We start from the raw sequence: 23,410 nt of genomic DNA, 5'->3' as shown, positions 1-23,410 counted from the left end.
GGGTTTATATATTTAAACCATACATATTTGGAAACATATAGTTAAACTATGTATTTGAAAAAAAAAAAACAGAGGGTAGGGATAGCATTGTATATTAAAAAGTGATGTTTAGTTTTACAAGGAAATCCAGCAACCAGAGGGGGTAAACACAGTAAAAAGCATTTTGGGTAAAGGCCAGTGTGGACAAAACAGAAGAACTTATGTCATCAAAGTTTATAATGTGTATAGAAGGGTAGTTTTTAAATCAAAGAATTAAGTTTATAATGTGTATAGAAGGGTAGTTTTTAAATCAAAGTATAAGATGGAAGGTAAGAGTTTAAAAAATTTTTTGAGTTGGGCTAGTTTTTATTGCAATTGAGTTCTGTTACAGTTCTGAATCCCTGTGATTCTGTGAAACCCAAATTATTGCCTAGCTTTTTCAATGTTATCCATCATACTAAACCCCTCCCCCCCCCACACTTTATAATAATATTCTTCAGAATGAACTCAAAATAATACCTTAGTTAAAACTAACTGGCTTGGTTGAAGACTTTGAAAAAACACAGAACTACTAGATAGTCATAAAAAGCCACTCCTTGCTCTGGGTCCCTGACCCCCTGGGAGTGCCACCACGCTAGATGACAATTCCTAGGAAACAAAAGAAATAGAAGAACTTTTATACCATTTGGGAAGATCCAGAGGGGCTGGGAAATATGATTGGCATTATCATATTGACAGGATATAATCAAGCTTGGGAAAGGAATCCTAGCCAGAGGCTAGGGTGTAAAGGGAAGGGCTACTTACTATGAACACTAAAGGATGCTGCCCAGGTGTGTCTTCCTGGGAAAGGGTCTCTGATACCATGGGAAGACTATCCAAGACAAAAGGATATTTTACCCTAGGGTCCATTATTCAGTCTGCCACTGCTAGCCAGAGATTCCCTTCAGGGTGGATTGTCATGGGAACAGGGAACAAGCACAAGCTTTGGGGGTCTCCAACCTACAAGCTATATTCCTAAAACTTGGGGTTCATCAGATCTCACTAGGCCACAAATTTGGGGTCTCTAAATTCCACATTGACACAAGGTTAATTGAAATTTTTGGTTAATGTAATAGACACTAGAATGACAAATAGGGAGAACCACATGCAGCTTAAGGTAACCTTCCAATCCTGGATGTCACTAGTGTGAAGTGTGTGTGTGTGTGTGTGTGTGTGTGTGTGTGTGTGTGTGTGTGTGTATATATATATTCTATCATACAAGCATATATGATAGAAGGGAAAATCAATCGTGAGCTTTTTTACTGTTAACTTTTTTGACAGAATGATTACTTCCCAGTAAATCAATCTCTCAGTTCTAATTTTTTAGAGTCAGCTATAGTCTAAATGAGTGATTATAATTGCTCATAGAATTTAACCTTATTTAACAGGAAGAAAGTAATGACAATAGATAGTTATTCTTTATTGTAAATTAGGGTTTGTTAATATCAGTTAAGTCTTTTTATTGGAGTTGAATTCTGTTCATTTTCATTTATGTTATTATGGTCTTTGAGGATATTGTTCTTGTTTCTTAGTTCACATTCTCCATGTTTTCTCTGAATTCTTTATACTGTATGTTCCTTAGAGCATAGAAATATTCCTTTAATTTCACAGTTTGTTAAATTTTCCCAGCTTTTTGTTCCTCCAAAATAATACTGCTATGAATCCTGACTTTGTAGTATATACCTAAATAAACAAGCATTTATTAAGTGCCAAGTGCAAGTATTAACTAACAAAGACAAAATATACCTGTCTTTGGAGAGAGCTTAGGCTTTATCAGTAATTCAACAAGCGTTAATTAAACATTTACTAAGGGATACCCCGAAAAGGTAAAAATACAGCCTCTTCCATCAAAGAGGAGCTGTCTATGGGGGTGGAGATAGTTAAGCTTAATCTATTAGGTAGGTAGTGCATAAGAGGACTGGGTAAGTGGAGAACAATAGCAGCTGGGTGAACTGGGGAAGGTTTTGTGGAGTAAATGGGATTGGAACTGAGTCTTTTAAGCCAGTCAGGGAAAAACCAAACTCAGAGATGTTGGAGTAGAACCTTGCAGGTATGCAGGACAGAGAACTTAAATGCATGGAGATGATCATTGGAGTGCTGTGTTGCTTGAAGGAGGAATGTGTGGATGAATTAGGGTTTTGAAGACTTTAAACTATTTTAGAAAAAGTTAATATATATAGCTCACCTGTTGATAAATGACATAGTGATACCCATACTTTTTTTTGGTCACTGGCAGCTGAATGTTAAGACATGGCAATGGGGAAACACTTTAGACAAGGAGACAAGTTTAAATACTGTTGGCGTAGTTTAGACAAGACATGATAAAGGGTAATGAGTGAAGAACCAGCTCAGTGGTATAAGCAGAGATGGAACAGATAGGAAGGATCAGAAGAATGTAATAGATACTTGGGTGAGGGAGGGGAGAGGGAAGGAGTCTAGGAGAAGGAAGAGAGAGGGAGATGAACAGTATCAACAGTTTGAGGGAATGAGGATTGATTAAGGAAAGACCATTGGATTGGGTCAGTAAGCTATCATTGGTAACTTTGAAGGAGGCAATTTAATCTAAATGATAGGATCATAAACTAGATTGCAGAGGGTTTATTAGAGGAGCAGAGGTAGAGGCACCTCTTTGTAGGTGACTCAGAAGCAATCAGCCAGGCCAGGGAGGAAAAATAGAAGAAATTCCAAATAGAAGAAAAAAAGAAGATGAATTTGTAGTGTGCTGGGAAGGAGTCAGAGGATAGGGAGAGAGAATGGGGAGCAATGAGGATAATTTGCTAGAGAATTTAGGATTTTTGATAAATTTTGATTGGTCAAAGTTGTTTGTAGAGGAGTTAGCTTTGTCAAGAAGGGCCCACCTCTTCATCCTGAACAAAGAGTGAAGGAAGAAATAGTAGAGGAAGACATCTGGATAATGTGAAGAGAGTATGCATGTACATAATATGTACACAGGACCATAGTTCCAGAGGTAGGTAGAAGGGACTTCATCCTCTGTAGTCTTGCTGTCATTTTACAGATGAGGACATTGAGGCTCAAGGAAGATTTGGCCAGAGTCACACAGGTGGTATGAGTCAGAAACAAGATTTGAACACAAGCCCTCTGACTCCAGGACCAATTGTTTTTCCAGTATATATCTCTATCTCCAACGTAGACAAAATAGATAAAAGGTTTGGCGTAAGGAGGGAGCAACTAGCAGCTGTGGAGGATTTGGAAAGGATTCATGCAAAAGATTGTGACTTAGCTGATCTCAAAGAAAGGAAAGGCTTCTAAGAACCAGTATTGAGGTTGCATTGCAAAGGCCTAGATACAGAAACTGAAGAATCTTTTTTTGAAGAGCAGCATGTATGTAAAGGAGAATAATAAATGAGTTAGTCGTAAAGACATTCAATTTGTGAAGGACTTTACCGAATGTAGGAGATAATATTTGAATCCAAAGGGAGCCCCTTGAGTTTGAGGAGTAAGAGAGATAGGGAAAAACTGTGTAAAGGATAAATTGAAATGTAGTGAGACTTGAAGGCCAAGGAGTGCAATCATAGTTTTGTTGCAGTGGTCCAGATAGGAGATTACAAGGTCCTAAACCAGTGATGGGGAGGGAGTGCAGCACTCAACCACTCTCTCCACCCCCCCACCCCCCACCCCCAACACACACACACAGGGAAGTGTAATAGGAAATAGACTTTAAAAATAGGAAAGCAGACTTAGCAGACAGACTAAGGGAAAAGGAAAAAGGAGGGAGAAAGCATTCCAATTGGGCTGCTGGACAGAGGGGCAGGTGAAGGGAGGAGGAATGGCCTCCACCAGTGTAGAGAGGGGGAGGGGGTTGGCCGGAGGGCTCTGCTCTCCTCCAGCAGCCCACCTTACCTCCTGTGGGCTCCCTTTGGGCTGCTGGGTGGAGGGGTAGGGGATGTGAAAAGATGTCACCAGGCATGATGGAGAGGGGGAGGGGAGCAGCTCCCCCAAATTCCTCTGCTTTTCCAATAACAAACTGGGAGTGGAAGGAGCAGCTGCTTGTCCACAGAGAGTACTATGTAACTATGGTTTTTCATTGTGTTGACCTAAGCTCCTAAATTGTTTTTGTTGTTTTTTAAACCTTTACCTTCTGTCTTAGAATCAATTTGTTTCAGGGCAGAAGAGTGGTAAGGATTAGGCAATGGGGTTTAAGAGACTTGCCCAGGGTCACATAGCTAGGAAGTATCTGAGGCCAGATTAGGACCTCCTGTCTCTAGGCCTGACTCTCAGTCTACTGAGCCACCCAGCTTCCGCCCTAAGTTGTTTTTCTTGAATAATTTTAATAATTTATAAATGTGTTTCTTAGTTCTACTCACTTTATTCTACATCAGTTCATATATGTTTTCTTAAGTTTCTCTAAAACTGGCCCCCTTACTTTTTATAGCACAATAGTATTCCATTGGCAGTTTCCTTGTTGGAAGTTCAGTGAAATTAAAAGGTCTGACCAGACCTTTTAGAAATTGTTAACACTAGCATTTCAGAAATGCTATCAAACAATTGTGGAAAAGTGACATTCTTGCTTTATTCCTGAAGTAACTGAAAAACTTGGCCGTGTTTTTGTTATAATGGTTTTAGATATTCAGAAGTTTTTAAAGGCAGAAAACCAAAATCCTGCAAATTAATTCTTTCCCCCTTTCATTTAGTTAAAATTCTCTCAATCCCCAAATTACCTGGCTTTTTCTTAGTTCTGATTTGTCTTGATCTTTCTGCAATATTTAATGTGGTCAGCCAATCCTTTCCTCTCTGTATCTGAGTGTTCCAACCTCTTGGTGTTTTCCTTACCTTTTTTGCTGTTCTTTCTTACTCAATTTTGTTGAATCATCATATATATCATAGCATCTAATTATGAGTGGAACCCTAAGGCTCTATTTTGGTCACTCTTCTTTACTTTAGGTAATGCATTGGATTTGAACTCAGGTATAACTGAGTTCAAAATTTCTCTCAAACATTTAGTGATCTTGGTCAAATCACTTAATCTCAGTCTACCATACTTTACCATCTGTAAAATGGAGATAATCTTACCTACCTACCAGGTAAGGAGTAAATTAGAAAACATTTTCAGAAGTGCTTTGTGAATCTTAAAATGCTTTAAAGTGCTAGCTATATATAGCACATTGTGATTTATTCCATATTTATATCAAATTATGTGTTATATTACATATTGTATCATATATTTTTTAAATGGTAATGTTATTTTTAAAAATGGTAGCTCAAAAATGCTAGTTATTATTACTATTTTACTTGGTGATCTCACTAGCTCCCATTAGTTTAATTGTAGTCTCCATATAAATGATTTGTAAATAAGTGCTTCTCTTGATGTCCAAGAGGAATCTCAAATTCAGTATCCTCAAAATAATAATTTCTTTTTAAGAGAAAGAAAAAAGAAAAATCCTTACCTTTGATCTGTTACTGTTTATGGTTCTATGGCAGAAGAGCATTAAGGCCTAGGTACTGTGAATTAATTGACTTGCCTAGGAGTCACACAGCTAGGAAGTGTTTCAGTCCTTATTTGAACCCAAGACTTATTGTCTCTAGGCCTGGTTCTCAATCCAGAGTCACCTCACTGTCCCTTACAACTTTTTTACCCATGACTCTTCACTTTCTCAAAAGAATTTCCTTATCACTGTTTACTTCTCCCCCTTTCTTCATTATCTTTTCTATATTTTTTATATGTTATTTATAAATGTTACCTCCACATTAGAATATAAACTCTTTGAAGGCAGACTTTTTATTTTTGTCTTCATATACCTAGTACCTAGAACACTGCCTGGTTCATAGTGGTCACTGAATAAATGCTTGTGGATAGATTCTCTTTAGATTTTAATTTTTACGGTTTCATCATTTTTGTAAGTATGTATAAGAATTTTAAGGGTACAACTCAAATCCTACCTTTTTCAATAGTTTTGATTTTAAATTCTTTACAAAATTATCTTTAAAAAAAGCTTATCTAAAGCCTTTCATATTATACTTTTAGTTTTTTAATATCTCTCTCCATTTGTCCCTTCCTTAGCATTCCAATTGCTTCCACTCTACTTATCTGAACATTTTTTGAGTGTTTTTACAGTAACTATCTAAACAATCTTCCTTCCTTTTCTTTATTTTAGCCTATAATATATCACTATCAGTAAATAATAGGAATGTACAGAACTTACCCAAAACATGTTATCTCTTTACCTAAATAAACCAGTGGTTCCCCATTTTAAAAAATAACTAAATCTCCAATTTTTATTTCATAGCAATTTAATGTGACTCTTAACATGCTTATCTTATACTATTGTTCTTTAAGGATACCAGATTGCAACAATTTTTAGTTTTACTTTCCCCCTTCTATATCATTGTTTACATTTCCCCCTTGGCCTGAAATTCTGCCACCCTTTTTTGCACTTTATCAGTATATTGAATTATTTTACATTCTGTTACCCAGCAAATGGTCAGATACATATTGATATTCCTTCAAATACCCTAACCCACTAATTCTTTAGCTTACTCAGTTCTCCTCAGGACCTACTCTGCCACACCACACTGCACAATAATGATGACATATTTGATCTTACTATCACCCTGAAGGGTTCCACATCCAATATTCATTAACTCTGAAGTTCTTTTATGTGGCCATCTACTGTTATTCATCTTTTCCTTCTGTCTTACAACCCTAAAATTTGTTCTTTGTCTTCAGTCACAACCTGCAATATCTTGTTACCTCAATTCTTTCCCAGGACTTTGCCCCTATGCTAGCTGTATTCTCTTCCCATATTTCCCTTTACCCCTTGTGAATCAGTTCAGCTCTACATTGTTTCTTTTCTCTAGTTCCTTTGTGTCTGTTGAACACTTTGCCCTGCCACAAAACTCTGCCTTGGATTTTTCCTGTCATATTCTGTGTTCGTACCTAATCAAGTCCTGAAAATTATGAAATTGTGCCATTTGAGTATACTACATATTTGTTTTATGTTCTTAATTGGGCTCTCATAATAGTAAGACAGTCCTTTTACACCTCCCTAAATTGATTCACTATCCTACTCATCAAAACAATTCTCCTAAAAAAAAAATCATGCTTGAAAATTTTCATGGCTCATAATCTCAGCTGAGAACCTTTCTTCTTATTTAACTTAAAGAACTGGGGCTATTTGCAGAGAGCTGCTTCTTCTCTCTCTTTCTCATCTCACATCACTCAAATGCTTTCTACCACTTATTTCTTCCTTACCCGATTTTCCTATACCAAGGCAAATCCCATCTCTGCATAAATGATCCCATTATATCACAGATTGCCCTCTCTGTTACCTCTACTCTCTAATCTTCCATCTCTGGAGGAGTGAAGTAGCATAAAGGGTAGAGTGCTGGACCTGGATTCAGGAATACTTGTTCAAATGCAGCTGTAACACTTATTAGCTCTTGTGTAACCCCAGGAAAGTTATTTTACCCTCATTTTGAATCAGTTCCTTCTTCTATAAAATGAGGATAATAATAATAGCACCTACCTCCCAGAATTGTTGTGAGGATCAAATAAATAATAATTTTAAAAATGCTTAGCCTAGAACCTGGCACATAATTGTTATCATTTACTGCTTCCTTATTACTTATAGATGTATTCCCATCCTCAAAAAATCTTGCTATCTTTCCCTGCTAGCTCTTATCTTCTGTTTCCTCCCTTTTGAGGCTAAACTCCTGGAGAAAAGACCCTCTACAACTTGTGTATTTGCTTCCACTGTCACTTTCTTATTAATTCTTTGCAGTCTTACTTCTGTCTTCATTGTTCACCCTAATGAATTAGTCTTTACAAAGTTACTAGTGATCTCTTTCCAAGAATGTTGGCCCTTTTTAAAAACGTTTTTTATTTTGAATATTTTCCCCTAGTTTCATGTTCTTTCCCTCTCCCCCCCCAACCCCCCTTAGAATAATGGCCCTTTCAAGCTCAATCCTCATTCTTCTTTACTTTTCTGTAACACCCTTTCCCCTGATACTCTGGTTTTCATGATGCTTCTCTCTTCTGCTTCTTCTCCTATCTGTCTGACCACTCCCTATCTTTCTCCTCTGCTGGCTCTTCATCCATGTTATACTTGTGTGATATTACTTGCTGTGAAGGTGACATTACACCCAATGGTACAAATGAATTCCTAGTCACCCAGGTTCTCAATTTACTGGCTGTCCTCCATGCTTGAAACACTCTTCTTCCTCATCTCTGCTTCCTGGTATTCTTTTCTCAGCTAAATAATCATGTTTCGGTTTTTTTAATAAATAAATGTCATGTTGCCACCTCTCTTATAGCTCTCTTCTTTTCTTTATACCCCTCTACTTTCTATTTTAGACTCTGAGATTCTTCTGTCATTTAAATGAAGGGATCCATTTGATTTTGTTTGATTATCTCTTCTAAAGAATTTTAATGGCCACTAAAGCGAAAAATATATACAAACATTCACTTAATATGAATTGAAGGCCATATTTCAATATAACGAATTTTCATCTATAAAGGATACAGAAGACTGAATAAATAAAGAAATGGGAATTGTATTCCTCTTCTCTGGTCTGCATCCTCTGAGGCCAGCTTTGGACATCATTAAAAGTGGTTCCAACAGTATTTACATACCTAGATGAGAAAACAAATTGAAGTAACTTAAATCAGCTTGCTTTACTGTTCATGGCAGATCAGTGACATAGCCCAAAATCAAACTTCCTTGATATGCAGGCCAATTGTCCCCCATTAAACTTAAGTACTATATATTTTACACAGTTTTCATGAGTTGTAAGTCTTATTAGCTTTTGCTTGGGCTTAATAATGCAGTGAATGCTAATGCATCATCCTATTAAAATGAAGTTAGAATAAAAGTAGAGTAACTAATGCATTACAGACATTTTTTGTTTTATATATGTTTATGGATATGGCCATTTTTATTACAAACAACTCAAATACAGACTTAAAAATGAATGTAACATAGTTAAGAAACAAACAACAATTTTCATAGGATTATATACAATATATTTGCCATAGCAGTTAAATATTTGTCTTGCATTGATTTCATCAAACTGTTCCCTTGTTTTTTTAGTAGCTTAAAAAAAATGTCAAGGTGTAATCTTTTCCCTTTTGGACTGAGGGAGAAAAACCTGTGTATAATATCTAAGTGGATTGGCACTTTTTAATGTTTTTTTGTTACTTCCCATCTTGTTTTCTTTTCTTGAGCGTCTTATTTCTTTCTTACACCCATTTAACAGAAATCATTAAGTTCGTGCAATTACTGGTTTTGTCCCCGCAGCTTCTAACTAACCCCTTCATAGTTTTTCTGCTCCCTTCCCCTACTCTCTTCTACCTGTTTTCAGCCTAGTCTCAAGGAAGGACTGAGTGGAGGAAGGAATTGAGTGAGGGATAGAGGTAAGCTTACATGTCCTAAATGGGGGTTGGAAGTGTGATGCCAGCCAGGTATGTGCTTTTCCTTGGTGGGGCATGACTTATTTTCAAAATGTGAAGGTTGATGCCAATATGTATCAGTATTTCTATAAGGGAGATGCTGAAATACATTGACAGCATTCACATTTTGTATGGTAATAATTTGTGCTACCTAGTTGTCTACATACATATTGGTATCAAAACACATATTTCCAGTCTGCATTATTAGTAGGGTTCAGGCACGTTTTGGGGTGGAATAAATGGATTCTTAAATTTGATTTTAAATTCATCCCCCAGAATCTTAACTCTCTTCTGCAAAACAAGTGTGTTTGTTACATATTACCATTGTAAGATGAGGACTGTTTGTTGCCGCCTTTCCTGAGCTTTTGTGGTCTTTACTGACAAATGTGAGTGCAAGAATTCTGCCTGGAATATGGACGTAGAATCAAAAATGTTCAATACACTTGACTCCACTACTTATAGGGGAATTTTAAAAAATAAAAGGTAAGACTTGGTTTCTCTGATTTGAGAGATTTCTCCATTTTCTGATCTGCAAAAGGGTTCATACTAGATTATTTATGGTTTTAAAGTACAACAGAAGAAATATGTTGGATTCATGTACTTAAGAAAATTTTTCAGAAAGCATTTATTGGCTCTACTTCTTGCATAGCAAAGATATCTTTGCATTCTGTGCTGTGAGACTAGCATAACATAGGATGAAACTTCTCTTCTTAATAAAATCTCTTTGTCTCTGGGGTCCAAGGCATTCATGGAGTCTTGAGGCATTCATTTACCCTGTACTGAAATCTGCTCAGTAGCCCTAGTGATGGTCTTAATGGCAAAATTGAAATTCTAGCATTAATGCTATCATGTTAGGTTTGTTTTAAACTTTAAAACTGTGAATATTAATGGCAATTTTTGATGAAATGATAAGCAGTCCATAAAATGAGGTTTTCGACCTAAAATGTAAAATACTCTACAGGTCTTTGCTGCATAAACAGAAGATCTATAATCTATATTTTTAACCATTCAAGTTATGTCATAGAAATAAATTCATTTAAAATTTGATCTTTGTCAGTGGTTACAGTTGTCCCAAGTAACAGAAATCTTGTGTTTTACAGTTCGGGAACATACCATTCTGTCAGATAACATCAGTGTTGTCTCCCTTTCTTCTTCCAAAATACCTAGTTCTTCTACTTTTGTCTTAGACACTGGAAATGACACAGCCAATATTTTGCCAGACTTTTTTCCATGGTTGTGCTAAATAATTGCAAAGAAGGACAGGATAGATGAATTCAGTAATTCCCTCTGGTAACCATACAAAAAGGGAAAAAAAATCAAAATAACCATCTCAATTATTGTTCATATCCCAGTTAACATGGGATAAGCTGCTCCCCTTTCCCCCCCAACACAAGAAGATTGGTTTTTAGTGAATGGTTAGAGGGATACCTAGAAAGAAGTAATATAGAAACTAACATCAAGTAATGGGAAACTAGCAGGTAAATAGAGTAGGGATGGGTGGATAGGAGTTATTACTGTAATTGGAGGCTGGTTAAAAATTAAGATGACCAAATGGTCAGTTTGGATTATATACATATTCCTATTTTTGAGTTTATTTTTAGTGTTTTTACTGGGTTTAGCATAAAAAATTTTTTTAAAAAAATAAACCTTTACCTTCTTGCTTTTTAAAAAACCCTTTCCTTCCATCTTAGAATCAATACTATGTATTGGTTCTAAGGGCAGAAGAATGGTAAGGTCTAGGCAGTGGGGTCAAGTGACTTGCCCAGGGTCACACAGCTGGTAAGTGTCTGAGTCTCTGTGCCTGGCTCTCAATCCACTGAGCCACCCAATTGCCCCCCTATTTATTGCTTCTAAGGCACAAGACTGGTATGGGCTAGGCTATGGGGGTTAAGTGACTTGCCCAGGATCCCACAGGAAGTGTCAGATTTGAACCTAGGACCTCTCATCTTCTGATTTCATCATCTGAGCCCCCAGCTGCCCCCTAAAATATATTTTTTTTAAAGAAAATTTCCATTCTATGTGATTTAAAATTCTTTTAAAATTTAGCTAATATGAATTTAATTAGTTTGGCAATCCCAGACTAATCTTCCCCCCCCTCCCCCCCGCAATTTTTTATCAAAGAGTTCTGTTATTTAATTGAAAAAAATTACTTTACATTTAATGTTAGGATTACCTGTAGACTGTCATATCTTCTTGAGTATATTAGGAATTAATTCCTAGTGAGTTGGTGGAAGTTTAAACTCATTTGCTTTGTGTATTAAAATGAACAGCACTTTTATATTTTTAAGTAAACTATAATTTACAAATTTTTAACTTATAAAATATTAAAATTCCAAAAAGCAATGCTATTTCTAGCCAAAGAGGGAGATGTTTAAAAACAATCAATGAAGGATGTATGCTTTGTGAGATTAAAATTGTTTTCATGGCTATTTTTGAGGATCTCTTCAGATTTCATCGGAAAAACTTTAAAAATTGGAAAGAGTGGGAAAAAATTTTATTCTTTATTAAGAAGTCTTGGAGCTAAACCACTAACTAATCATTTCTAGAGAAATGTGCGCACATGTGTGGGTATACATGGTCTCATTTTTATGGGGCAAAATAGCTTCTTCATAAGTCTGTCATCTGAATTCTAAAACAAATTTAATGATTTCACTGAGTATCAGTTGCTCAGTGCAAAATACAGCTAGGTGATAATTTGCGCCCTCTGGCCTTAATCCCTAGGACAAATGCCATTCACAGATACTTAATTTACAATATAATTTTTCTGCCTGAATGTTCTGGACCCATTTCATGATAATATATTTCTCATTGTTCTCCAAACTCTTCTCTGATTTTTGGCATCAGGAGGGTTCCCCACCCCCAACCCCCCCTTCTTTGGAAGAAAATTTTTGATTTTCTCAATGTATACTACTTTCATAGTATTTTGGGGGTGGTTCATAGGATTTTGGGGCAGTTAATCCTTCAGGATCTACATTATACCCAACAAGAGTTTGTTTAAGATGTCAGTTTGGAATTGTAGTTCTTCTGCCTCTGTGTTCATGAGCAGTAGAGAAACATCTAAAAAATAATTTAAAAACTTCACAGCTAGTATCTTCTATAAAACTCTCATGGTTTTGTCTTTGAGTACAAAGTTCGTGAAAGAAAAACACTGTATTCATAAAAATTGATATATTTATACTTAATATGATGTGAAAATCATAATGGTTTTTAAGCAGCCTCCATAGCGCTGTATGGAATTGAATTTTAGAAGAAACTTCTAAGTAAAAAGAATACTTAACTGCTTCTAAGTGATTGTGATTGTTTAGTTGTAAGATGCAATTTTACTGTTCTAAAATTATTTTGTAGAGTTCACAACTTAATCGTTTTTGGTAATGTGTTTAACAGAAAGGCAAAACCAAAATAAAGAATTTTGTAGACCTTTGTTTCTATTTGATGTTTTAAAAAAATACTTTACCAAGGGGGATTGTATTTGCATCTCATTTTCCTGATAGCTTTCTGTTTTGGTTTTCTGCTGACAGGTCACATTTAGGGCAGGCAAAACATAAGGCATATAGCCCTCCTGAGAGTAGAAAATCTATTTCTAAGGCACCCAAAGTGCAGTCTAATACTACTTCTGAACAGTCAAGGGGACACATTTCTAAAAGGTAAATCTTCACATTGCTTTTCTTTTTCCAAGGCATAATTTATTTGCTCTTGAGAATTGCATATTGTTTAAGGTGATCAGGTTACTTTAAAGTTATGCTAAATGTTTTGCTATCCTTGGAAAAGTGTAACTTTTAGAATTGAAGATTTTCAACTCTTCATTGATATTCAATTGGGTCTTGGACAATCAACAGAACTGTAAAATTCTTTGATGTTCTCTTTGCTTACCAAACTGATGTAGCTAAACACCATAAACTTGCTATTTATTTCAGGTGTGTTTGAAACAACTGTGCTTATGATTCTATTCTCTTTCCCCCCACCCACTCCCCCACCCACCCAATTTAAGTTTGAATTGGTAGCTGAGGTAAATTTAGAAAGCAACGATTAGTAGTTAAAAAATCTTAGAGAATCCTTTACTTTTTGTTAATATTCTCAGTATTAATGTTAATTAATTAAGCTGAAAAGATTGCCTTCTTTCCTATATATAACTAAATTTGACCATTCAGCTTGGGCATGAAAATACAACCGTGTGCAAAGCAGATACTCGATTTTATTTGAGTTCAATATTGATTTACTTTATTCTATATAGACCTTTTTGGAAAGTGGGTTCTTCAGAAGCTTTTAATTTTCAGGGCTCTTAGATATTCTGTGAATCCATAGGAGACACACAGTAACTTTGTTATCTTCTCTTTTCCTAGAAGCTGCAGTTCATCATCTGCTGTCATAGTTCCACAACCAGAAGATCCAGACAGAGCCAATACTTCAGAAAAGCAAAAAACGGGGCAGGTGCCTAAGAAAGACAGTTCTCGAGGAGTGAAACGCAGTGCCAGTCCAGATTACAACAGGACAAATTCTCCGAGCTCTGCTAAGAAACCCAAAGCCCTTCAACATACTGAACCTCCCTCAGAAACCAACAGACCCCATTCTAAATCAAAGAAGAGGCATTTAGACCAAGAGCAGCAGCTGAAATCTGCACCATTGCCATCAACAAGCAAGGCGCACACCAGAAAGGGTGGAGCTACCGGCAGTTCACGAAGTCAGAAAAGGAAAAGGACAGAAAGTTCTTCTTGTATAAAGAGTGGTTCAGTGTCTGAATCAACTGGTGCTGAAGAGCGATCAGCAAAACCCACCAAGCTGGCTTCAAAATCGGCCACCTCAGCCAAAGCTGGGTGTAGCACCATCACTGATTCCTCTTCTTCTGCCTCAACATCCTCCTCGTCTTCTGCAGTCGCCTCTGCGTCCTCCACTGTACCGCAGGGGGCCAGAGTGAAACAAGGAAAAGACCAAAACAAGGCCAGGCGTTCCCGGTCAGCATCTAGTCCCAGTCCCCGAAGAAGTAGCCGAGAAAAGGAGCAGAGTAAAACAGGCGGCTCTTCTAAGTTCGATTGGGCTGCTCGTTTTAGCCCTAAAGTTAGCCTGCCTAAAACAAAACTGTCTCTACCAGGGTCTTCTAAGTCAGAGACATCAAAACCTGGACCTTCAGGATTACAGGCTAAATTAGCAAGTAAGTTGAGAAACTTGGTTTTTATTTATATTTTGTAGGAATTAAAAAAGTGGGATCTTTCACAGTCTATTGCAGTTGTAGATTTTTTCATTTAGAAGTGGTAACTCTAGATTTTTAAAAATATTTAATAAATGTATATCTATTCCCTACTACCTTAATATGCTAATTTACTTCATAAGTTCTCACCAAAAAATATTACAAGTTATGTAACATATTGAATGACTATTATTTAATTCTTAACAGACTAAGGCATTGGTTCAGTTTATAATGTCATATTCTTGATTTTCTTCCATTTCTTCTACCTATGTCTATTCCAAAAGCTTTAAAGAACAATACAATCAGTTCTCCCCTCAACTCTCCCAATGCATATTATATTTTTTTAATATGCTTTTTTCCTATTGACTGGTGTCAGAAATTCTAGCTTTTCCCTAACCCCCAAATAATATTTTATCTAGTTAGTGGCATTTGAAGATCCTTGGCCTGATTTATGGATTTGCATAGCTGTATGTAAAATCATTGTTTTCTTCAGAGGAACCTGAGTTTAGAGCAAACCCAGGGAGATGGACTTTAAATTTATAAACAATTTATCTTTGGCCAGTGAGAATAACAAAACAGGATTATAATTAATTGGAAGAACAGTGTCATAAGTTTGGCTTTTTTTTAAAGGTACTTCAACTTTAGAACTTTGAGGTGAATTGGAGCGAGGGAGAGGTAGAAGTGATTCATTAACTTTTTTTTTTTTTTTTTTGCTATTATGGACTTCCCTATTTTCTTTGTACCCTTTTTGGGGAAGTGATAAGGAGCTGTAAGTCAGTATATTAGAAGCACTTCTCAGTGTCACCTTTCTTGCCCTCTAATCACTCTGCCTCTCTTTGAAGATGGTTGAACTTCCATAAAGGCCACTTAAAAAATAAAATTGTTCTGTTTTCACTTTATTATAAGTAGGAAGTAAGTTTTATCTTTAAACTGAAGGTTTTATGATGGTATGAGGTATGCAGGACAAGAATACTTGTCTTTCCTTTAGCATTTAAAGAGGAAAAAGCTACTTGGAAATTTCTCTGTGGTAGTTTTTCTTGCTATGTAATGGGGACAGAGGTTATTCTTTTTGGTAGGAAGGTTGCCTAGATCTGTTGGTAATTGCTGGTGGTTGGAGTAACTAATTTTTGTTTTCTTTTTTCTTTTGTTTAATACTGCAGCATGTAGTTGGACATTAAATTAGTAGAGGAAGGTTAAATATAAAGTTATTTCGTGTCCTTCACCTCACTATGTTACAGAGGAGACTCTAGGTTTTTGAAGGCTGTGTCAGTGGAACACAGGTTTTGGCAAGATCTACCAAACTGGAAAGGCTTCAAGTGCAGGTCCAGCTAAGGACTTAGATCTCTTTTCTTAAAGGGCCAACATAGCTAAGTTTAGAGAGTTTCATCCTCCAAGAGGTGAGCCTTCAGAGAGGGAATGTTTTTGGCCACCATAATTTATGAAAACCTTCTACTAAAGAGGAGAGAGGTATTCAGCTCTACCTCTGGGGAAGAAGGCACCTGCATGAAGACTCTCAGATCCTGGCAGTATATTAGTACATTTGCTTCACATAGTTTTATGTGAAGCAAATGAAGGATATTATTAGATTGAAGAACTTAATATTTTCAAGTATTTTTCTTAAGGCACTGTAACTAAGTAATGTTAGTTGATGGTGTAAGGTTAAGCTTCCTGGGGCGTCTGTATGTTTAAAAAAAGAAAATACCCTAGTAATAATGTATAATCTTTTTTTTTTTTTTTTAAACCCTTAACTTCTGCGTATTGGCTCCTTGGTGGAAGAGTGGTAAGAGTGGGCAATGGGGGTCAAGTGACTTGCCCAGGGTCACACAGCTGGGAAGTGTCTGAAGCCAGATTTGAACCCAGGACCCTCCCATCTCTAGGCCTGACTCTCAATCCACTGAGCTACCCAGCTGCCCCTATAATATTCTTTTTAAATGGCCAAGGACCTGTTTCTCTTGGACATATTATCATGGCAGTGAGCATTTATTTTAATTATCAACCTTGCTCTCTTTCTCATAAAGCAAATCTCTGTTCACTTGCTAGTGCAGAAGTATTTAGGGTCTTCATAGATATTGGATCAGATGTATCTTTTAGCCCCATGACAATTGAACTAGACCTCTTCGAGGCAGGTAGAGGTTTTGAGGCTCGGGATAGAGAAGAGAGCCAGGTCTGGAGTCAGGAGTTCAAATTAGGCCTCAGACACTTCCCTGCTCTGACTCCTGGCAAGTCATTTAACCCCAAATTTCCTAGCCTTTACTGCTCTTCTGCCTTGGAGCTGATTGTTTTTTCGAAATAGAGGACAAAAGGTAAGAGTTTAACACCATCACCCCCAACGCCCCCCCATCCTCCCAAACAAAAACAAAAACAAAAAACAACATAAAAAAACTAGACCTCTTTTCCTTTCCCACCTCACCCAGATACTTTTTCCTCAGAAGTCTGTGTCTTTTAGGACGTCTTTAAGGTCCAAGTATGAAGCAACTCTACTGTGTCATTCTCTTCAGGAATTCAAGATATAGGGATTTTCTGCATCTTCTTTCTTACACAGAGGACTTGGCAGATAAGGACCATGCCCAGAACCAGCCAGTAGGATTTGCTGGGCTCTATGGGTCTTGTAGTCAGGAGCCATAGCTAGTTCTGATGTGACTGTATTGGATAAAAGCAATACCATGGTCGTTAACATAGCGAGGAGTTTTTGATGATAGAACAAATGCTCTGACCCTTTTTTATTATCCATCTCAAGTAAATGGGAATTATTAAATACAGATAATTTTACTTTTGTAGGCCTTAATAATTAGAGCTAAGTAACATACCTAAGTTGCAGAACCAGATTGTTCTTGAGAGGGCTTTAAACAGGTTTTTAGACTTGTTCTCCTCAGAAGTTTCAGGAATTTCAGATTTTATTTCATCATAAAACTCAAGTTTTCCCCCTTGAGTTTATCCCTTGTCACTGAAGCCTTGTATCACACCTCTTCTTCCCCCCGCCCCCCCATCTTAATAGTTAATTGGTTATGTGAAAACAGAATTGTTGCATTTCTGTAGGAATACTATATAAATGGGCAATTTTTTAGATGATAATCTCTTATTCAGATTGTGCTTCATTTAAAGAAAAGTATATTAAGACTTTTAGTGTTCAGGTAATCTGCATTAGTATTTAAAATATTTCTGTAAAACTGCAAAAAAAGTCTTAATTCATTTAGAAATGAAGGGTGAGAGTCATTAGATTGTATGGGCTTAATTGAGGGAGGCTATAAAACTCAACTTGGGGAAACAGTACTTTATTTTATTTTTTTTTTAAACCCTGACTTTACATCTTAGAATCAATAATGTGTATTGGAATGGGGGGTTGCCCAGGGCCGCATAGCTAGGAAGTGTCTGAGGCCAGATTTGAATCCAACACCTCCCACCTCTAGGCCTGAATCTTCATCCATTAAGACACCCAGCTGTCCCCTACAACATATTAAGAAGGCAATCCAGGTCCGGAGAACACTAGGTACCAGAGGCACCAAAGGGGACCAGCAAGCATATTTTCTTTTTATTTAGGGCTATGGCTGGCCCTGGGAGACCAAAGTATTGGCACAGGGGAAGGAAGAAAGGGAGAAGAGCCACCTGCACTACATTAAGGATTCTGTCTTAAGACCTTTGCCTCATTAGCACACTTTATTCAAGCAGCCAACTAACAAACCATGCCTATTCTCTGTATTGGACATAGTTTTCTTTCATGAAGGTCTTAGAGGGATTGTAGAATATAGCTTGGTGCAGAGAGAGAATGAAAGGGTTTTTTAAACCTAGAACACCTTTAAATTTATTGTGTGACTTTGTTTAGAAAATTGTGCTTCCTAATTTCTTTGTCAGAATCATCTTGGGAATTTGAGTAAAAATTAACACTTGCACTCTATGAATTTTTGAGAATAACATGCTTTGTATATACACACATGATTAATCTAATCTAAACTTTTTGAACAACTGAACTTTATTGGGCACATTTGTAACCAGTTAAGGTTATGATCATCTGTAATGATACCACCAGGATCCTGTTTATGTAATTTTCTTCTCCACACTAGTGGGAGTGGAGAGATTGCCCTGTTGCTTATATGCTCTTAGCTGGTTCTCTTCTTTTTCATGATTTGTGATTGTGATTGAGGAAGCTCATTTACTCTGAGTCTTTAGTAGGAGGATCTTCTTTTGTGATTCTGGTGGTGAGGACACAATTTTTCAGGTTTAAAGAGAGGAAAATATTTTCGGCACTCCCAAGTGAAAATGGAAGGCTTGATAGAAAATCTATTTTGGGTCATAAGGCATTTTCTGGGACTTTTGAGAGATCAAATAAAATAGGAATTTAAGTCAATTGATTGCTGAGAGTATAATTGAAATTTTCTTTTTATGAAGATGTAGATTCATGATTAGGCTTTACATTTTCATGCATGTAGGCATATCTTTGTTTGCATAATATAAAAATGAAGTTAGAGTTAGTGACAGTAATGTGTATATTAGAAGTTAAAATTTGAGGACTAGTTTACATTTCCAAGTTGTAGTTACCTGCAAATGGGTTGAGAAGTACACAGAAAATTAATAACTAATTGACCTACTGCTATTTTCTTTAACATGTAGGGTGACGTGTATGATATAAATGGTGCCTCATTCACTGGAATACTGTACACATCTCTATTCTATGGCTTTTAGAAAGAGAAGACACATTCCAAACCCAAAATTAAAAATATATTTTTGCGTATGATCTTTAAATAAATAGATGACAAAGAGCACCATGCCAGGATCACACTGTAGTTCATCACTAGCAGTAATGCTATAAAATGTTCTTGTGAATTGGTTGTTAGAGCACAAAGTCAGGAGACTGAGAATATATGTGAAATAAAATTTTCTAAACTTGATAGAAACTACATAAAATCATGTGTAATATTAAGGTCAGGAATGGGTTAGTAGAGCATGTATCTTTGCCATATTTTTTCTTCTAGGCAAAGGTGTAGGGATCATTTCATATTGAATGGTCATTTTTCTCCATAGATCTTGAGGTAGGGTGGGAGAAGAAATTTTTTTTAAGTCATTAAGTTGAAAGCTTAAACTTTTAAAATTTCAAAATATTACTCTTTTCAGTTTGGACTATTTATTGTATATTCAGTTCTAGCTATTAGATCAGAGAACATAAGTCAATCTAATTTGGCAGTAGTAACTGTAAATCATGATAGCTTCTCTCCAGTAGAATATAATATAATATAGCACGTTTGTTCATACTCTTAACAATTTCCCTTTTGAGAGAGTAAATGGGATAGGTTAAAATACTCACTGTCCAGCTTCGAGGAATGGGTGGCAGAAACAATGATATATCAGCCAGTCCACTTTAGCCATGCAGTGTGATTATGACATCAGTTATCAATCTTTCCTTTTCTATTCTTTCCTTTGTTGTCCTTCAACATTATTATCTCAAGTTTAACATCCCATTTGAGGGATGACTATATATACAAAAGTGTAAAAAAATATATGGGAAGGAACATATCAACTTGAATCAGAATTATAGGGGTAGTTCATACTATACTGAATAATGTATTATACAGATCACTATAATAGAAGTAACTTTGAACTTTTATCTTTTTCTTAATTATTATATGTATGTAAGCAATCTCTTAGTATTGAATAAAGTTATCGGTATTAAATTGGTAATATGGCTACCACATATGCTTTATTATAACTGAAAGCCAAATTTCAGTTCAGTTTCTTGGAGGATTTAATGATAATATACTGGCACTTAATGTCTTTTTCTTAATACTAAATACTAAAGTATTTCACATTACCCTTTTCTTTTCCTCACAGAATCTTTAGGTAGACATTTTCTAAGCAATTAAAAAATCCCACCCCCTCCACCCCCAAAATGAACCAGAAAATACTGAATACCTTAATTTTATAGCCCAGTTATATGGAAGATGGTTTATTGGTCAATCAGTGTTCCCAACCAAAAGGTTGAAATAGCCAGGGGACCTCCAGGGGGCAAAAGTGAAATGTTTTGTGATGTCAGCCAAAGGTTTGTGAGCTCATGGAATAATTAATCTCCTGAAGTCTATTTGAAAGAGACAATTAATTTCACATCTAAAGTGACTTGTTATAAACAGTGCTTTCAATAGATGATTATTTGCTATTGGTTTTTTATTGGAATTTATGTTCAAAGAGAAATATTTTTAAGCTATTCTTTTATGTCTCCCTGTGTAAATTTTGTTTAATTTTATCTCTGTGCTATTTCCCTTTGTGTGCTCATTCATCTGGATCAGGCATAATAGCATGGCTAGAATGATTAAATGTTTACAAAAATTTTGTTTGGAGAAAAAAGGAAAACAAGTCACTAATTCAAGCTACATATTGTAAGAAGCAAGGGCATACGTGTATAAGAGTAGTAGCCTAAATTTTGGTTGTTTATTTTGGAGTATGGTTTTATTACTTTTAAGAAGAACCTCAACTCTCCCTTGCACAGTACCCCTTTCTCAGTGAACACCAAATATATGTGTTGGATTAATAGAACAGTGGGCCTTGCCATTACTGCTTTAATGCAGGTTACTATTACAAGTGATTCATTTATTAATATTAGTAACAATTTATATGTAAGTAATTAACTATTAAGTGAAATTCGCCCTTTTCTTAAATAGGCTAAATCACATCTAAAATCTTTTTGCCCTTTCTCTTTCCTAAACACTTTTTTCTATAGGTAATAAAAAAAGAGAGCCTCAAAATCCAACTTCTGTTTTGATCAATTAACGTGGTTTTTAGTATAGGACTGTTTTCCTTCTATCCCTATAGATCTTTCCATAGAGTTCATAATAAAGTCACAAAAATTTCAAATCAGGATTTTTTGACTTTATTTTTTGTCTCACTTCTGCTAAATGAAGTTTTGGAGGTGTGAGGAGAAGAGTACAAAATAATTATGTGAAACAAGTGTTTCATATATTCTTCAGGAAATTATAGTCTTGATAAAGAAAACCAAGCCTGATTGGAAGGAGTTTTTGCATTATGTGGTGTTAGACTAAACATAATTAATTGCATGCCAGGGCCACTAGGTAGAGGAAAGAGTTGTTGAATAGTTATGGGGAGAAGTGATAGAAGAGATAGTATTTAAAATGCATCTTACTGGGATTAGTAGGTTTATTGAGATGGGCTAGGAACTTTGTGGGTCTGGTACAGAGTTGTAAATGAGCTGTAAAAAATAATCCTCTAGGGTAGATGGGCTCTAAATACAGAATATGCTTGGAAATAGGGGAGATAATGCCTGAGGATCCTAAACCCAGCATCTTAACAGTGATGTCACAAAGTTTCCCTTCTCACTTATGACTTTAATTCTTACTCATTTTTGTTCCTAAATCTTCTCTGGCTTTTTTGATATATATATATAGGTTTAAGAAAATCTACCAAGAAGCGCAGTGAGTCACCACCTGCTGAGCTCCCCAGTTTGCGGCGGAGCACACGCCAAAAGACCACGGGCTCCTGTGCTAGTACCAGGTAATTACCAGCATTTGTTCCATGGAGGATTCCTTCCTTGCTCTCATCATAAAAACACCCTTAAGCTAGTGTCAGTTTCTCCCAGGAAGAAAGCCCTTTCCCAATGCTCATCAGCATCTTACAGTTGTAGACAGATGCCTGGGACACTCAACCAGTGAGTCAGACAGAACACTTAACTGTCAAAGTGCAGTCTGGACATTGTTTTCCTTGAATTAATTCCTGTTTCTCAAGTTTGTGATTTTTAACTTTTTGATTCATCATCCACATTTTTTTACTCATTTTTCCTCCCTATTCTCTCCATCGAGTATATCACATTCTTTATCACTATAGTTTAGCCTGGTGGTCCAAACATTGAGACTTAAGCTGTAAAGATGCTACAGAGTAGTATCTCTTTCCTTTTTAGGAATAAAATTTTAATGTCTAACAGTAAAGTATGTCTTTTTCTCAGAGTACATTTTAAAATAAATGTCTGAAACATCTTTTTTTTTTAACAGTTTTTATTTAGGTTTAAACCCCAGCTTTCCCCATTGGGGATTACTTTCAATTAATGACCAATAATTGTTCCTTATTTTTCTCTTCCCTGGCACTTGTGGCTTTATTTACTCTATCTAAATTGTCCAAACTAGCCATTTAGTTTAATTTATCCCAGTTCTTTTCCTTTAAGATAGCTTGGAAAAAAGAAAGACAAAAATTACTTGATTGCATGTTGATAAGGAGACCTTGATTATGTTTAAGAATTTTAAAGTATCTTATTTCTTTCCCCCATGAGGAAATTATCATACAGCCTCATATTCTCTATTTCTGTCTCTTCCCCTCTCCCCTCTCTCCTCTCTCTTGCTATGACAGCAACTATAAAGCTGTTTTCATGAAAGGTCTTTATGAAATTTCAGCATTTAAAGAATTCATGATTTCTTTGAGGGAAGGGTAAGGTGGGAAAGAGGAAGGGCAACTTTTGAGTGCTTTAGAAATTGTTCTTTAACAGTTGCTGTGCCTGAAACATTCAGGTCTCTGGACAGCCTTTCACACCTTAAATAAACTAACCCATGGCTGTTCTCACTTCTGGGCCAATATTTGAAGCCTTTCTAGCAGATGTGGACTGGTGAATGTGCCATTGATATAGCCTTGCAAAACCAGGGTCAGCTCTACACATCATTGCTAAATTTAGGTTGCAAAGAATGTCTTAAATGAAATATTTTAAGAGTCAAAGGAAACTACTTTGAAGACTGAGTATACTTACATCAGCCTAGTGAATTAAATTTTTAGCATCTTGAGCGCTGATTAGTATTCCCAGTGGGGCACGGGGGGGGGGGGGG

At 36.2% G+C, this 23,410-nt stretch overlaps 1 protein-coding gene across 1 annotated transcript in view; it reads left to right on the top strand.

Annotated features, from left to right (window-relative positions):
* The window catches only part of TRIP12 (thyroid hormone receptor interactor 12), a 119,675-nt gene that overhangs the window by 25,475 nt on the left and 70,790 nt on the right, over positions 1–23,410 (top strand). Inside the window, exons 3-6 of the mRNA XM_044670824.1 lie at positions 12,943–13,068; positions 13,765–14,423; positions 14,511–14,570; positions 21,992–22,097. Coding sequence (XP_044526759.1) covers positions 12,943–13,068; positions 13,765–14,423; positions 14,511–14,570; positions 21,992–22,097 — 951 coding nt within the window. The remainder of the gene's footprint in view (positions 1–12,942; positions 13,069–13,764; positions 14,424–14,510; positions 14,571–21,991; positions 22,098–23,410) is intronic.

This window comes from Gracilinanus agilis, chromosome 3 (assembly GCF_016433145.1).
Source record: "Gracilinanus agilis isolate LMUSP501 chromosome 3, AgileGrace, whole genome shotgun sequence".
Taxonomy (NCBI): Eukaryota; Metazoa; Chordata; class Mammalia; order Didelphimorphia; family Didelphidae; genus Gracilinanus; species Gracilinanus agilis.
Note: the sequence above shows the minus strand (reverse complement) of the source record. Positions and strands in the feature narration are given on the sequence as shown.